Source organism: Haliotis rufescens, unplaced genomic scaffold (assembly GCF_023055435.1).
Source record: "Haliotis rufescens isolate VD_foot unplaced genomic scaffold, xgHalRufe1.0.p SCAF_7, whole genome shotgun sequence".
NCBI lineage: Eukaryota > Metazoa > Mollusca > Gastropoda > Lepetellida > Haliotidae > Haliotis > Haliotis rufescens.
Genome location: NW_025964361.1, coordinates 56388058 through 56406898, shown reverse-complemented (window position 1 = coordinate 56406898; position 18841 = coordinate 56388058). Strand labels below are relative to the sequence as shown.

The 18841-nt window shown below is 43.4% G+C and overlaps 1 protein-coding gene across 2 annotated transcripts in view; it reads right to left on the bottom strand.

Moving 5' to 3' along the window:
- Positions 1–2492: 2492 nt before the first annotated feature.
- LOC124128980 (protein kibra-like) overlaps positions 2493–18841 on the bottom strand; it is a 250613-nt gene continuing 234264 nt past the window's right edge. The window contains exons 1-8 of one of the 2 annotated variants that reach the window (XM_048387532.1): positions 10466–10679; positions 9675–9872; positions 8899–9014; positions 7814–7917; positions 7093–7211; positions 5519–5770; positions 3405–4951; positions 2493–2756 (exon numbers count right to left, since the gene is read on the bottom strand). In XM_048387532.1, coding sequence (XP_048243489.1) covers positions 4685–4951; positions 5519–5770; positions 7093–7211; positions 7814–7917; positions 8899–9014; positions 9675–9872; positions 10466–10621 — 1212 coding nt within the window. In that variant the 5' untranslated portion in view covers positions 10622–10679 and the 3' untranslated portion in view covers positions 2493–2756; positions 3405–4684. Of the gene's footprint in view, positions 2757–3404; positions 4952–5518; positions 5771–7092; positions 7212–7813; positions 7918–8898; positions 9015–9674; positions 9873–10465; positions 10680–18841 lie in introns of those variants that run through there. The other variant, XM_048387530.1, reaches the window with a different exon arrangement.

Below are 18841 nucleotides of genomic sequence, written 5' to 3'. Positions count from 1 at the left end.
AGTGATACCTAGAAGTTTGTGAGTTTCTACAATTTCAATGGCAAAGTTAGCATAATAAATAGTTAGATAACCCCGTACCTGTTCGTGACTTAAAAGAATATATTTGGTCTTGGTGGGATTAAAATGTACAAGCTATGTGCTTGCTCACAGATGTAGGAAGAGTTGATTTTGATTTAGTCTTTCTTCAATTTAAACCACATCAGCAGATGAAGTTCCTATACAGTTATCAGCGGCGAATAATCTGGTAATATTTTGAATTTGGTCAGTTGTATGATTTCTGCAAACAAGAAAAGAACGGCCCCGGTACAGAACCCCACGGACCCTTACCTTTGGTGAATCTATTACTAGATAATCTACCATTAACACATACTCTTTGGCAATGATCTGACAGATAACTACGACACCACACAAATAATTTAACAGTAATACCCTATCGTTGTAGCTTTTAAGATGTACTTTTATGCACCCTGTGAAATACCTTAGAAATATCACAGAATATCAACCAAAAATATTTCTAGTCTGGTCATTTTGGTCGAAATAAATGGCCAACCTCAAGAAAATTGCAACAGAATTAATTCATACTTTATGTTATTTGGTAGCATGTCAGCTTTCAGGAAAAAAAAGTCTACCAAAATCAACTCATGGGAATGACCTTTCTCAAGGTCACAAGATATAGGCCTTATATAATTCGTATTTTCGTATTCTTGGATATTTGTAGGAAGGAAGAGATTCAAATTTATTATAGTTTTCTTTCTAATATAACTAAATTAAAGAACAATCTGGATATACAACTTTTATTTTTACTTTCTAAAAAATATCACAGGGACAATTTAATTCATTCCAAAGACAATGGATGATTTTGATAAGTCAAGTGTCCTTCAATACAAGTTTTACAATTTCGTACAAGTAATACTATTTTGTCCGTAGAAACGGGTCGTGGCAGAATGTTCCTTTGATTGAGACTCTGCCCGATTTGTGACTCGCGTACAAGGGGAAATGAATATCATATGTTCCAGTATACTTGTTTTAGATTTGAAAGAAAATTATTACCAAACTATTGTCGTATAAATCCCAACTTTTATAAACTACGATGCTTATTCACAACCACTGATAGTTGAACACTCATTCGTTTAAGTAAGTTTAGTGGTTGCATATTTCAGAAGTTAATTTTGTTGTTGTTGTATAATGCCGCACTCAGCAATATTGCAGCTATATGACGGCGGCCAGTAAATAATCGAGTCTGGACCAGACAATCCAGTGATTGACATCATGAGCAGCGATCCACGCAATTGGGATCGATGACATGCATCAACCAAGTCAGCTAGCCTGACCACCCGATCCCGTTAGTAGTCGCCTTTAACGACAAGCACAGTCGCCTTTTACGGCAAGTATATATGATACTGTGATGTTGTTGTGCTAGATGTAAATAATATAACGTAGCTGTAGTTTCGAAAGATAATCCAGTAATAAAACACTTACAGAACAATAATATCTTTAATGTCAATTATATCATGTATGCTATTTCTCATATCACTTTAATACATTGTAATTTGTATGTGTATCATGTTTGGGAGAGGCATTCAGATAAGCAAAATTTGCTTGTTTGCCAATCCCTCCACTTTATGGAAATAAATATGTTAATAGCATAGAGAACTGAAACTTGGTAACGCATGGGTAGTTGGCCGACTATAGTCTATTCTGGTGAAAGGGGCCTCGGCGAAACTCATGTCAGCCGGTTATCTATTACTGTCGCTGATACGCTGAGTGAACACAGGCTATACTGACTATAGATTCATTTATTTAAGTGAGCGAATCTATTCATTTTGAGTATAAGTACAAGATAATTATAGACTATTGCATAGCATAGCAATATGGCAAACGCTCAAGTGAGTGAGTGAGTATGGTTTTACGCCGCTTTTAGCAATATTCCAGTTATATCAAGGCGGGGGGCACCTGAGTGAGTGAGTTGAGTTTGACAGTATTCCAGTTATATCACGGCGTGTCAGCTTAATGTGGAAGGAAAGCCCGAAGTGATGCAGGTCTTAGACGTTTACCTCTTCGGTGAAACCCACGAGCACGGGTATGGTGCTGACAAACCTAGAAACGTTATCGGGGCGAACCGGGATTCAAACCCACAATCATAGGTTTCTGGGGTGCCCAAGGGACGCAACTCTGCACAGCGAATCGCGGCGCCTTAGACGATTGGGCCACCCGTGCCCCCGAGAGCAATCTCATTAAAATCAGATCAGAAAATTAAAACTGATAAGAAGAACACTCTGGAATGGCTTATAGATGGCCTAGATTGTATGGATATAATAAAAAAAAACGTAACTGTCGTTCGGAATACCCCGTGTCAAATATTTCGTGGTTGCATGATTAGAAAACACGTTCCTACTGTCACTTTCATGATCTGGTAAGCGACGCTCTGATTGGTCGGATGAAAGGTCGTTCTGACGCGACCCCTAATGGGATGTCCTCAGATCTTTGTTTGGCGGTAGCGAGTATAAAGATTTTATTTTAATAAGATTGCCCCGAGGGACACCAGAAATGGGCTTCACGCATTGCACCCATGTGGGGAATCGAACCCGGGCCTTCGGCGAATAAACACACAAGTGCCTCGCTGTATTCTAAACAATTTTTGGGGACAGTATTTGGTCTACTCCTGCTACAAATTTAGTTTCAAGTCAAGAAACGGAGACAGAATCCACTGGCGCTGTTGTCTGAGATCATGCCGTTCCAGAATGGTAGCCGTAATTCTGAAAGAAGAAAAATGTCTTACAGCATCGTGCCAAAAGAGAGTAAAGTTGTTTAAATTCCTATATATTTCAAGTAATTACATCTGCATTTGCTGAATTTTCCTGGTTCCGTTTTTCACCAATTTCCCAGACAAAAAAAAAGTTACAAGCCGGTTAAAAGAGTTAATTTTGTGACTTTAAACAGTAAAACAAATTCACTCAAGACGAGAAATGTCAATATCGGGTGTTTTAGAAATAGGTAACTTGTTCCGATATCAATATTGTAAAGATTGGTTGTAAAACGTAATGAATTTAATGAATTGCAAATTACGTACGCATTACGCAACTGATTATATATCATGACACTCATGGGCTTCCATACATTTTTTTAATATTTTATCAAGGAGGGTCCACTTTTCGATATAATTTTTCACATATTTATGTTTCTAATAATTGTAACAATGTTGGATGAATTTATAAAAGACAGGAATATGGTTATCGGTCGTGTTTGACGCACATGTTCTCTGCTGGTGCAGCCGTAATTACATAGCAGACGACGCTACACGATTTATGGTTGATGGGCATGTTAGAAGTATATTGGAAGCCAACTGCTATTATTTTCATCATTATTAATTACATTTTTAAATAAATGTGTATCTGTCAACTTACCATGAAATAATACGGCTCCGTTAGCGTTGTTTTTTTTTCTGAATATTTTCCAAGGCACTAGCAGGATCACTACGAATTATCTCCCTTTGCGAGCTCTTCTTGATGTACGGCGGCCCGTAGATGCCATATTCTCCTCGTTGGTTTTTATCTTTTTTGATGCGGGAATTAACCATTTTCCCGAAGGTTGATTTTGGTAGACTTTTTAATACAAACTCAAATACATTCAATTAAAAGGAAACAGTCGTAAAATATTCTGTTGCAATTTTCTTACAATTACAGAATGACCAGACTATTATGACTATCAAGCGAATTACAAATATGATTATAAATTTCAATCAGTTGATATATACTGCAACTGTTTGGCATGAATCCCGATTGATATTTGGAAGTATTTTATTTTCCAGAAAGAAATTATACATTGAATTTCCTAAAAATGTCTCGTTCAAATATTTTGAAGAGACAAGATAACAGTGAAAAATGGCTGTAGTTTGAAGGGTGGTATTTGTACAATGGCAATGATGAGCCTATGATTTCTCAAGAGATGAAATGAATAACAAACATAGAGGTTGGATATGGATATTTGAAAATCTGAAAATAAATCAGTTACTGTGTTGTTATTATTGATCAGAGGTGGTATAACGTTGCTGGGTCCAGAATCTTTAATGAAGTGACGCAGTATTTTCCATTAATTAGAACTGTTTTCTTTCATTTGTGATGATAATAATTCATGTAAGTTTAAATAAGATAAGTCCTTGGCAGATTGCATTTAATTATTTACCTTATTTTGTTTTCTATGTTCATATAAATCGCGTTCGCTGCATGTTTTTTTCGTGTCAATGCCGTTCGTTAAGCGTCCAAAAGAAAAAGGAATGTCGAGCTACGCAAGTCGGCTCTTTAGTTACGCTACGTAAACACTTCTTTACTAAATATTGTGGAATGATAAAGATTGCTGATAAGCAAATCTTCGTTAGGAATTGTGTTGGTGGGGGTATGATATTCTATATTTCTCGTCATTGTCGTATGCTAAACGAAATTTTAGAATCATACAGATATGAAAATATGTTCCGAGGTTTTCGTGCCATAGAAGTGATTATTATTATTATTATTATTATTATTATTATTATGATGATGATGTGCACCGTATACACCAGCCAACACCCATGTGTCATATTGGGATCAACTTGAACATAGGTTGTTCTTCTAGGTGACTTTAACAAAAACAAATTAAAGTCAATGAAAGGTCCGTTGAAATGGGGTTTAACAACGCAAGATTATTGCACTTATATAGCGACGTGCATGTACGTGTGTGTGTGTGTTTGTGTGGCTGCTTGTACTAGTCTGGACTGATACCTCTTCATCATACTAACATAGGGTAGTTTTGCAGATCCCATCAATTTACCTTTTGACTTGGCATCCTCCATAAGTCGCTTCAGTTCTTTTAAGCGTGTGATTTCATCGTTGAGGTGCGAGAGCTTGACGTGGGAGGCCTGTAGGTCCAGCTCCAGGTCCAGAGACGTCCTCGGGTTCAGGTGGGCGGAGAACGAAGACTGCAACATCCGGAGAGGGTGCAGTGCAGGGTCATGAATGTTCACCAGATCATGTTTCATTGGGGAGGGGGGGGGGGGGAGGGAATACGGTAATAATTATGTTCATGGAAATAGGGAACTCATCACATCATGTAATATATACATGAAAAGGTTAAGCGCCCCATTTCATTAAACAGAAAGATATCAAACATATTATTCTGAAACAAGTTTCCACTCGTGTTTAACGCCATGGAGAGGAACAAATTATGACGGGTACCAGTGTTAACAGCAACTATCCAAGACAGCCGTTAATAATGACACGTAATCAGCCAAGTAAGGCAGTGATTCCTTTTAGAGTGAGTGAGTGAATATGGTTTTACACCGCTTTAAGCAATATTCCAGCAATATCACGGCGGGGGACACAAGAAATGGGCTTCACACATTGTACACATGTCGGGAATCGAACCCGGGTCTTCAGCGTGACGAGCGAACGCTTTAACCACTAGGCTACCCGACCGCCCGATTCCTTTTAGACATTTTGACCTTATCCTAAATGAGTGGGAGAGTGAGTTTTCTGAGGGTACATACCTTGCACACATAGCCAGGCGGTTGTTGTCTGCACGCCGGGGAGAATGTTTGTGACCGACGGATGGTGCTGTTTCGAAAGTGATGATTGTTTGGCCTCCGTTTGATTTCTTTCACCGAATAATCTCCTTCGGTATTTGTCTCAGCATCACAAGTTTTCACGTGTAGAGATTCATCCGATTCAGAGAAGTGGTCGTCCAGGTTTTCAATGTTTTCAAGTTCAGCCAGGACTTCCTGCATCATTTCATTGTAGTCCTGAAGTAGAGAGCACACACAAACTCAGGCTACCTTCTCAAGGGTGGATCCAACATTTTCAAAAGGGAGGGGTCATCTTCAACATAATACAACCCCCTAGAACCCCCTTCTGAATCCACAATGCTTCTCACAATGCCATCTAGCACTGGATATGGCAAAGTAAGGCCTTTATTTTCTAATTTCCTATTAGCTGGTTTTAAAAAAATATGGTCTAAAATTCAATGTAGGTGGCCAAAAAAAAGTCAACTTCCAGATTAGTACTGCTACAATTAAAAAGAAAATAGGTCTTAACATGGCAAGATACCACAAGGTAACTGATTGTTATTCAGTTAAAATAAAGACTTTCATACATATTATTCATGCATCTTACGAGCAGCAGTGATAAAAACTTGTGTGCTTTTTTTATTTAATCTAATTGTAAAACAGAGTTGGACCAACTTTTTTTTGTCAAAAATATTTTCTTTCTTTCATGGTTTTCATTGTCGGTTGGTCTCTCAAACCACCTAAAACACTACATACAGACATAGGACCTACCTAGCTGTTAATGAACTTCCTGTGAAACCATCTTCCCAAGGCAAGCGAGTTAACTGACTATAAAAGTCCAGTTTCCACCCTTGCCGAACTAGGCTGGTATTATTGAGTTACATTTTGGCTGGACTAACGAGTCTATGCATAGTCCAATCAAAATCGCGCACCGAAATCGAAACCCGGTTCGTATACTGTCGTGCAAATTTCGGCCGATTGCAGGATTTGCAAAGCATGGGCATCGCCAACTCAATGTCAGCAGATATTTTCCAAATCTTTTCATGTTTTTAATCAAGGTGCTCATGTGATTTGATCCATTTCGCGATGTAAGACCCGTTTTATCACAATATATATCTTGATTACCGATCAGATCGCCCTGGCTTGGCGCCGACATTTTGGGTGAAGCAAACGCAAGTGATACGAAAGGTCCATTGGTCCATAGGAGAGGCTGAGAGGGGACATAACTGGTACTAGCCACTGGTGGCACTACAATCGAGCCTAGTAATTCCAGCCAAGTTCGGCAAGGGTGGAAACTAGACTTTTAAAGACAGTTAACTCTCTTGCTTCGGGAAGATGTCAGAAACAAACACATTCATACTTTATGAAAATCAGAAAGAAGTACACCATACTATATGCACATATATGGACCTGGAGCTTATTTAATATAAAATATATTAAATGACAATTGTTGTAATTTCTTCCTTTTCTTGTATGCGTTTCATACTTATTGTCCATTGTTCAGAGCCTAATTATCACAAAGTGACACTAAGCGTTCCCATATTATTTTTGACCCTCACTTTCTCATCTTCTTCCTCCAAGTCTTCATCATCTTCGTCCTCCTCATCATCATTCTCCCCAAATCCAGCCAGACGTGGGCTTGTCTCCCTATCTTGGTGGCTGGCCATGTCCTCGGGACCTAGGGGCAAAAGTATTTGTTACATAGATGCATCTGACAGGAGGTAAACCTTGTTTAATTTCATTCAGAAAGCAAGTGAGCGAGCGAGTGAGTGAGTGAGCGAGCGAGCGAGCGAGCGAGTGAGTGAGTGAGTGAGTGAGTGAGTGAGTGAGTGAGTGAGTGAGTGAGTATGGTTTTCCATCACTTTCATCAATATTTCAGCACAGCAGGGGACACCAGGAATGGGTTTCATGTGGGAAATTAAACCTAGGCATTCAGCACTTTAACCTCTAGGCTACCCTACCGCCGTGTTGAATGTGATTAAAAGCCCAGATAGAAACAGTGTATGAATAATTGTCTCGCTAAAAATCTTGTCTTCTTGTTCACATTGTCACAACATGGTACCTAACATGGTGACCTGCATTTGTTACTCATCATACTTTCAACAAGACAAATGTCAGGCAGAAAAGCATTGCTTTAGTTGACTCTTTCATTTGAACATTTAAAACTTCCGCTACACTTCTGACATAGAACACTCAATCTAGAGGATCGCAGTCCTGGAACGTTTCTTGTCATTCTGTGAGCAACTGAATAGATGATTGTGCCGTCAAGTCTGCCATTACCTTGGTTCCTGGTGAGCGTGGATGTCTGGGAGGAGATGATGGTGGACTCGTCGCTGTTTTCTTCCTTCACCGAGGACACAGCAGGATGAGGAGACTTGAAGTGACTGAAACATGGCACACTTAAATATTTATACACATCAGCTGCAAACTGTCATATATTGCATACACCATCTCATATTGCATACACCATCCTGTCTAGCATACACCATCTGGTATTGCATACACCATCCTGTCTAGCATACACCATCCCGTATTGCATACACCATCTCGTATTGCATACACCATCCCGTATTGCATACACCATCCCGTATTGCATACACCATCCCGTATTGCATACACCATCCCGTCTTGCATACACCATCTCATATTGCATACACCATCTCATATTGCATACACCATCTCATATTGCATACACCATCCTGTCTAGCATACACCATTTCATATTGCATACACCATCTCATATTGCATACACCATCTCATATTGCATACACCATCCCGTCTTGCATACACCATTTCATATTGCATACACCATCCTGTCTTGCATACACCATCTCATATTGCATACACCATCCAGTCTTGCATACACCATTTCATATTGCATACATCATCCTGTCTTGCACACACCATTTCATATTGCATACACCATCTCGTATTGCATACACAATCCTGTCTTGCATACACCATTTCATAGTGCACACACCATCCCGTCTTGCATACACCATCTCATATCGCATACACCATCTCATATCGCATACACCATCTCATATTGCATACACCATCCAGTCTTGCATACACCATGTCATATTGCATACACCATCTCATATCGCATACACCATCTCATATTGCATACACCATCCAGTCTTGCATACACCATGTCATATCGCATACACCATCTCATATCGCATACACCATCTCATATTGCACACACCATCCAGTCTTGCATACACAATCTCATGTCGCATACACTATCTCATATCGCATACACCATCTCATATCGCAAACACCATCTCATACTGCAAACACCATCTAACAATGCCTGTCACAGAGTGTCCATCGAACCTAGTTATGTTCTACAGCACGCCTACCTGGCCTCCTTCACGACGACCTCCAGGACTGGCTTCTCGTCACTTGGCAGAGACGACTTGCGAAGCTTGGCAGAAGAAGCTTCAAGCAGCTGTGTAACTCTGTCAGACGATTCTCTCTGGAATAAAACAAATGGTTGGAATGTTCAAGTCTTGTGTGCAAGTAACAATAATAGTGCGTGTTATGAAGCAGGCTTTGTGGAACGCGTTAAGGAGGCATTTAACAATCAGTACCACATTCAGCTGGTCATCCAGATGTGTGTTAAGGAAATACTAAATGGGGGACACAAGTGGGTGACACCAGTGGGTGACAGCATGAGCAACAAAGGAATTCACCCACAGACGTAGAACAACATTTGCATGTTAGTTCCAACCAGGAATTCACCCACAGACGTAGAAAAACCCTTTGGATATTAATCCCTACCAGGAATTCACCCACAGACGTAGAAAAACCCTTTGGATATTAATCCCTACCAGGAATTCACCCACAGACGTATAACAACCCTTTGGATATTAATCCCTACCAGGAATTCACCCACAGACGTATAACAACCCTTTGGATATTAATCCCTACCAGGAATTCACCCACAGGCGTATAACAACCCTTTGTATATTAATCCCTACCAGGAATTCACACACAGACGTATAACAACCTTTTGGATATTAATCCCTACCAGGAATTCACCCTGACCTACCACAAACCTTGCATATTAATCACTACAAGACCCACAGACCTACAACCACCTTGCATGAAAACGTTCCCCCAACTAAACTGTTGCCTGTGTGAGAGTTTGGCTGGAGGAGTGCCGTGTGTCATCCGAGCTGAGGGTACTACTGGACGATGGCTGACTGGCTTCACTTGATTTCTTCGTCCCGGTCCTCAAATCTGACTGCATGAACTTAAAACTCAGAATGTTGTACCATCGGGTAGAAACCTCCTTCGGGTCGAAATCAGCCAGACTCACTTGAGCACAGCCCTGTCAACACACTTGATTTCTTCGTCCCGGTCCTCAAATCTGACTGCATGAACATAAAACTCAGAATGTTGTACCATCGGGTGGAAACCTCCTTCGGGTCGAAATAAGCCAGACTCACTTGAGCACAGCCCTGTCAACACAACAGACATCTTAGAATGAGATGACTCTCCATGGGTTTGACATGGTACAAGATCACATTAGTGTAATATAATACTCAACTTTTGATAGGGATATTTAAATCTTTCCATGACTCCCAAAAATGGATCTCAAAATTATATCACGTATATACAGTAGAACATGGGTATAGCGGACTACAAGGAACTGGAGAAATCAGTTCGGTTTTATATGTTTGAATAAAGATAAAGCTTCAGTCAACTTCAGTGTATATATGACCAGATCGATTTATAGGGTAGGGGAGGGAATCTAAATACTTTTTGTCAGAGCTCCATTCAAACAATTCACAATCGGACATTTTGTACTCATCTCTTGAGACCTACAGTGGGTGTCAGTGTAGGGTTGGGTAATAGGGGGTTGAGTACCCGGGTAGTAAGTTTGGACTCCCAGCCCAAATGTGACCTATCTGCGGCACTCACCAGGCACTCCTCCTCCCTAGTGGGGTGTATGCTCCACACGTTGACCTGCAGCGTCTTGGAAGACAACTTCTGCTCAGCCAGGGTCACCCGAAATGTCTCTGCAAACTTGGTGTTCTTCAAATCTGGTAGCGTCTTTGTCTTCCACGCCGTCTCCATGTTGTGGGGCAACAGTGCAGCTTTAATACATCAGCATTAGACTGGGAGGGAGGAAAGGAGGGGTGCAGCTTTAATACATCTGAATACAAAGAACATCAGCATTAGACTGGGAGGGAGGAAAGGAGGGGTGCAGCTTTAATACATCTGAATACCGAGAACATCAGCATTAGACTGGGAGGGAGGAAAGGAGGGGTGCAGCTTTAATACATCTGAATACCGAGAACATCAGCATTAGACTGGGAGGGAGGAAAGGAGGGGTGCAGCTTTAATACATCTGAATACCGAGAACATCAGCATTAGACTGGGAGGGAGGAAAGGAGGGGTGCAGCTTTAATACATCTGAATACCGAGAACATCAGCATTAGACTGGGAGGGAGGAAAGGAGGGGTGCAGCTTTAATACATCTGAATACCGAGAACATCAGCATTAGACTTGGAGGGAGGAAAGGAGGGGTGCAGCTTTAATACATCTGAATACCGAGAACATCAGCATTAGACTGGGAGGGAGGAAAGGAGGGGTGCAGCTTTAATACATCTGAATACACAGAACATCAGCGTTAGACTGGGAGGGAGGAAAGGAGGGGTGCAGCTTTAATACATCTGAATACAAAGAACATCAGCATTAGACTGGGAGGGAGGAAAGGAGGGGTGCAGCTTTAATACATCTGAATACCGAGAACATCAGCATTAGACTGAGAGGGAGGAAAGGAGGGGTGCAGCTTTAATACATCTGAATACCGAGAACATCAGCATTAGACTGGGAGGGAGGAAAGGAGGGGTGCAGCTTTAATACATCTGAATACACAGAACATCAGCGTTAGACTTGGAGGGAGGAAAGGAGGGGTGCAGCTTTAATACATCTGAATACCGAGAACATCAGCATTAGACTGAGAGGGAGGAAAGGAGGGGTGCAGCTTTAATACATCTGAATACCGAGAACATCAGCATTAGACTGGGAGGGAGGAAAGGAGGGGTGCAGCTTTAATACATCTGAATACACAGAACATCAGCGTTAGACTGGGAGGGAGGAAAGGAGGGGTGCAGCTTTAATACATCTGAATACAAAGAACATCAGCATTAGACTGGGAGGGAGGAAAGGAGGGGTGCAGCTTTAATACATCTGAATACCAACAACATCAGCATTAGACTGGGAGGGAGGAAAGGAGGGGTGCAGCTTTAATACATCTGAATACAAAGAACATCAGCATTAGACTGGGAGGGAGGAAAGGAGGGGTGCAGCTTTAATACATCTGAATACCGAGAACATCAGCATTAGACTGGGAGGGAGGAAAGGAGGGGTGAAGCTTTAATACATCTGAATACCGAGAACATCAGCATTAGACTGGGAGGGAGGAAAGGAGGGGTGCAGCTTTAATACATCTGAATACCAACAACTTCAGCATTAGACTGGGAAGGAGGAAAGGAGGGGTGCAGCTTTAATACATCTGAATACCGAGAACATCAGCATTAGACTGAGAGGGAGGAAAGGAGGGGTGCAGCTTTAATACATCTGAATACAGAGAACATCAGCATTAGACTGGGAGGGAGGAAAGGAGGGGTGCAGCTTTAATACATCTGAATACCGAGAACATCAGCATTAGACTGGGAGGGAGGAAAGGAGGGGTGCAGCTTTAATACATCTGAATACACAGAACATCAGCGTTAGACTGGGAGGGAGGAAAGGAGGGGTGCAGCTTTAATACATCTGAATACAAAGAACATCAGCATTAGACTGGGAGGGAGGAAAGGAGGGGTGCAGCTTTAATACATCTGAATACCGAGAACATCAGCATTAGACTGAGAGGGAGGAAAGGAGGGGTGCAGCTTTAATACATCTGAATACCGAGAACATCAGCATTAGACCGGGAGGGAGGAAAGGAGGGGTGCAGCTTTAATACATCTGAATACACAGAACATCAGCGTTAGACTTGGAGGGAGGAAAGGAGGGGTGCAGCTTTAATACATCTGAATACCGAGAACATCAGCATTAGACTGAGAGGGAGGAAAGGAGGGGTGCAGCTTTAATACATCTGAATACCGAGAACATCAGCATTAGACTGGGAGGGAGGAAAGGAGGGGTGCAGCTTTAATACATCTGAATACACAGAACATCAGCGTTAGACTGGGAGGGAGGAAAGGAGGGGTGCAGCTTTAATACATCTGAATACAAAGAACATCAGCATTAGACTGGGAGGGAGGAAAGGAGGGGTGCAGCTTTAATACATCTGAATACCAACAACATCAGCATTAGACTGGGAGGGAGGAAAGGAGGGGTGCAGCTTTAATACATCTGAATACAAAGAACATCAGCATTAGACTGGGAGGGAGGAAAGGAGGGGTGCAGCTTTAATACATCTGAATACCGAGAACATCAGCATTAGACTGGGAGGGAGGAAAGGAGGGGTGAAGCTTTAATACATCTGAATACCGAGAACATCAGCATTAGACTGGGAGGGAGGAAAGGAGGGGTGCAGCTTTAATACATCTGAATACCGAGAACATCAGCATTAGACTGGGAGGGAGGAAAGGAGGGGTGCAGCTTTAATACATCTGAATACCAACAACTTCAGCATTAGACTGGGAGGGAGGAAAGGAGGGGTGCAGCTTTAATACATCTGAATACCGAGAACATCAGCATTAGACTGAGAGGGAGGAAAGGAGGGGTGCAGCTTTAATACATCTGAATACCAACAACTTCAGCATTAGACTGGGAGGGAGGAAAGGAGGGGTGAAGCTTTAATACATCTGAATACCGAGAACATCAGCATTAGACTGGGAGGGAGGAAAGGAGGGGTGCAGCTTTAATACATCTGAATACCAACAACTTCAGCATTAGACTGGGAGGGAGGAAAGGAGGGGTGCAGCTTTAATACATCTGAATACCGAGAACATCAGCATTAGACTGAGAGGGAGGAAAGGAGGGGTGCAGCTTTAATACATCTGAATACAGAGAACATCAGCATTAGACTGGGAGGGAGGAAAGGAGGGGTGCAGCTTTAATACATCTGAATACCGAGAACATCAGCATTAGACTGGGCGGGAGGAAAGGAGGGGTGCAGCCTTAATACATCTGAATACAAAGAACATCAGCATTAGACTGGGAGGGAGGAAAGGAGGGGTGCAGCTTTAATACATCTGAATACCGAGAACATCAGCATTAGACTAGGAGGGAGGAAAGGAGGGGTGCAGCTTTAATACATCTGAATACAAAGAACATCAGCATTAGACCGGGAGGGAGGAAAGGAGGGGTGCAGCTTTAATACATCTAAATACCGAGAACATCAGCATTAGACTGAGAGGGAGGAAAGGAGGGGTGCAGCTTTAATACATCTGAATACCGAGAACATCAGCATTAGACTGGGAGGGAGGAAAGGAGGGGTGCAGCTTTAATACATCTGAATACACAGAACATCAGCGTTAGACTGGGAGGGAGGAAAGGAGGGGTGCAGCTTTAATACATCTGAATACAAAGAACATCAGCATTAGACTGGGAGGGAGGAAAGGAGGGGTGCAGCTTTAATACATCTGAATACCGAGAACATCAGCATTAGACTGGGAGGGAGGAAAGGAGGGGTGAAGCTTTAATACATCTGAATACCGAGAACATCAGCATTAGACTGGGAGGGAGGAAAGGAGGGGTGCAGCTTTAATACATCTGAATACCAACAACTTCAGCATTAGACTGGGAGGGAGGAAAGGAGGGGTGCAGCTTTAATACATCTGAATACCGAGAACATCAGCATTAGACTGAGAGGGAGGAAAGGAGGGGTGCAGCTTTAATACATCTGAATACAGAGAACATCAGCATTAGACTGGGAGGGAGGAAAGGAGGGGTGCAGCTTTAATACATCTGAATACCGAGAACATCAGCATTAGACTTGGAGGGAGGAAAGGATGGGTGCAGCCTTAATACATCTGAATACAAAGAACATCAGCATTAGACTGGGAGGGAGGAAAGGAGGGGTGCAGCTTTAATACATCTGAACACCGAGAACATCAGCATTAGACTAGGAGGGAGGAAAGGAGGGGTGCAGCTTTAATACATCTGAATACCGAGAACATCAGCATTAGACCGGGAGGGAGGAAAGGAGGGGTGCAGCTTTAATACATCTGAATACCGAGAACATCAGCATTAGACTGGGAGGGAGGAAAGGAGGGGTGCAGCTTTAATACATCTGAATACCGAGAACATTAGCATTAGACTGGGAGGGAGGAGTGATTGAGTGAGTGAGTGAGTGAGGTTTTACGCCACTTTTAGCAATATTCAAGCAATATCACGGCGGGGGACACCAGAAATGGGCTTCACACATTGTACCAATGTCGGGAATCGAACCCGGGTCTTCGGCGTGACGTGCTAACGCTTTAACCACTAGGCTACCCGACCGCCCCCTGGGAGGGAGGAAAGGTGGGGTGCAGCTTTAATACATCTGAATACCGAGAACATCAGCATTAGACTGGGAGGGAGGAAAGGAGGGGTGCAGCTTTAATACATCTGAATACAAAGAACATCAGCGTTAGACTGGGAGGGAGGAAAGGAGGGGTGCAGCTTTAATACATCTGAATACAAAGAACATCAGCATTAGACTGGGAGGGAGGAAAGGAGGGGTGCAGCTTTAATACATCTGAATACCAACAACATCAGCATTAGACTGGGAGGGAGGAAAGGAGGGGTGCAGCTTTAATACATCTGAATACAAAGAACATCAGCATTAGACTGGGAGGGAGGAAAGGAGGGGTGCAGCTTTAATACATCTGAATACCGAGAACATCAGCATTAGACTGGGAGGGAGGAAAGGAGGGGTGCAGCTTTAATACATCTGAATACCGAGAACATCAGCATTAGACTGGGAGGGAGGAAAGGAGGGGTGCAGCTTTAATACATCTGAATACCAACAACATCAGCATTAGACTGGGAGGGAGGAAAGGAGGGGTGCAGCTTTAATACATCTGAATACCGAGAACATCAGCATTAGACTGGGAGGGAGGAAAGGAGGGGTGCAGCTTTAATACATCTGAATACAAATAACATCAGCGTTAGACTGGGAGGGAGGAAAGGAGGGGTGCAGCTTTAATACATCTGAATACCGAGAACATCAGCATTAGACTGGGAGGGAGGAAAGGAGGGGTGCAGCTTTAATACATCTGAATACCAACAACATCGGCATTAGACACGGAGGGAGGAAAGGAGGGGTGCAGCTTTAATACATCTGAATACAAAGAACATCAGCATTAGACTGGGAGGGAGGAAAGGAGGGGTGCAGCTTTAATACAACTGAATACCGAGAACATCAGCATTAGACTGGGAGGGAGGAAAGGAGGGGTGCAGCTTTAATACATCTGAATACCGAGAACATCAGCATTAGACTGGGAGGGAGGAAAGGAGGGGTGCAGCTTTAATACATCTGAATACCGAGAAGATTAGCATTAAACTGGGAGGGAGGAGTGATTGAGTGAGTGAGTGAGTGAGGTTTTACGCCACTTTTAGCAATATTCCAGCAATATCACGGCGGGGGACACCAGAAATGGGCTTCACACATTGTACCAATGTCGGGAATCGAACCCGGGTCTTCGGCGTGAGGTGCTAACGCTTTAACCACTAGGCTACCCGACCGCCCCCTGGGAGGGAGGAAAGGTGGGGTGCAGCTTTAATACATCTGAATACCGAGAACATCAGCATTAGACTGGGAGGGAGGAAAGGAGGGGTGCAGCTTTAATACATCTGAATACCGAGAACATCAGCATTAGACTGGGAGGGAGGAAAGGAGGGGTGCAGCCTTAATACATCTGAATACAAAGAACATCAGCATTAGACTGGGAGGGAGGAAAGGAGGGGTGCAGCTTTAATACATCTGAATACCGAGAACATCAGCATTAGACTGGGAGGGAGGAAAGGAGGGGTGCAGCTTTAATACATCTGAATACCGAGAACATCAGCATTGGACTGGGAGGGAGGAAAGGTGGGGTGCAGCTTTAATACATCTGAATACCGAGAACATCAGCATTAGACTGGGAGGGAGGAAAGGAGGGGTGCAGCTTTAATACATCTGAATACCGAGAACATCAGCATTAGACTGGGAGGGAGGAAAGGAGGGGTGCAGCTTTAATACATCTGAATACCGAGAACATCAGCATTAGACTGGGAGGGAGGAAAGGAGGGGTGCAGCTTTAATACATCTGAATACCGAGAACATCAGCACTAGACTGGGAGGGAGGAGTGATTGAGTGAGTGAGTGAGTGAGGTTTTACGCCACTTTTAGCAATATTCCAGCAATATCACGGCGGGGAACACCAGAAATGGGCTTCACACATTGTACCAATGTCGGGAATCGAACCCGGGTCTTCGGCGTGACGTGCTAACGCTTTAACCACTAGGCTACCCGACCGCCCCCTGGGAGGGAGGAAAGGTGGGGTGCAGCTTTAATACATCTGAATACCGAGAACATCAGCATTAGACTGGGAGGGAGGAAAGGAGGGGTGCAGCTTTAATACATCTGAATACCGAGAACATCAGCATTAGACTGGCAGGGAGGAAAGGAGGGGTGCAGCTTTAATACATCTGAATACCGAGAACATCAGCATTAGACTGGGAGGGAGGAAAGGAGGGGTGCAGCTTTAATACATCTGAATACAAAGAACATCAGCATTAGACTGGGAGGGAGGAAAGAAGGGGTGCAGCTTTAATACATCTGAATACCGAGAACATCAGCATTAGACTGGGAGGGAGGAAAGGAGGGGTGCAGCTTTAATACATCTGAATACCGAGAACATCAGCATTAGACTGGGAGGGAGGAAAGGAGGGGTGCAGCTTTAATACATCTGAATACCGAGAACATCAGCATTAGACTGGGAGGGAGGAAAGGAGGGGTGCAGCTTTAATACATCTGAATACCGAGAACATCAGCATTAGACTGGGAGGGAGGAAAGGTGGGGTGCAGCTTTAATACATCTGAATACCGAGAACATCAACATTAGACTGGGAGGGAGGAAAGGAGGGGTGCAGCTTTAATACATCTGAATACCGAGAACATCAGCACTAGACTGGGAGGGAGGAGTGAGTGAGTGAGTGAGGTCTTACGCCACTTTTAGCAATTTTCCAGCAATATCACGGCGGGGGACACCAGAAATGGGCTGCACACATTGTACCAATGTCGGGAATCGAACCCGGGTCTTCGGCGTGACGTGCTAACGCTGTAACCACTAGGCTACCCGACCGCCCCCTGGGAGGGAGGAAAGGTGGGGTGCAGCTTTAATACATCTGAATACCGAGAACATCAGCATTAGACTGGGAGGGAGGAAAGGAGGGGTGCAGCTTTAATACATCTGAATACAAAGAACATCAGCATTAGATTGGGAGGGAGGAAAAGAGGGGTGCAGCTTTAATACATCTGAATACCGAGAACATCAGCATTAGACTGGGAGGGAGGAAAGGAGGGATGCAGCTTTAATACATCTGAATACCGAGAACATCAGCATTAGACTGGGAGGGAGGAAAAGAGGGGTGCAGCTTTAATACATCTGAATACCGAGAACATCAGCATTAGAGTGGGAGGGAAGAAAGAAGGGGTGCAGCTTTAATACATCTGAATACCGAGAACATCAGCATTAGAGTGGGAGGGAAGAAAGAAGGGGTGCAGCTTTAATACATCTGAATACCGAGAACATCAGCATTAGACTGGGAGGGAGGAAAGGAGGGGTGCAGCTTTAATACATCTGAATACCGAGAAGATTAGCATTAGACTGGGAGGGAGGAAAGGAGGGGTGCAGCTTTAATACATCTGAATACCGATACCATCAGCATTAGACTGGGAGGGAGGAAAGGAGGGGTGCAGCTTTAATACATCTGAATACCGAGAACATCAGCATTAGACTGGGAGGGAGGAAAGGAGGGGTGCAGCTTTAATACATCTGAATACCGAGAACATCAGCATTAGACTGGGAGGGAGGAAAGGAGGGGTGCAGCTTTAATACATCTGAATACCGATAACATCAGCATTAGACTGGGAGGGAGGAAAGGAGGGGTGCAGCTTTAATACATCTGAATACCGAGAACATCAGCATTAGACTGGGAGGGAGGAAAGGAGGGGTGCAGCTTTAATACATCTGAATACAAAGAACATCAGCATTAGACTGGGAGGGAGGAAAGGAGGGGTGCAGCTTTAATACATCTGAATACCAACAACATCAGCATTAGACTGGGAGGGAGGAAAGGAGGGGTGCAGCT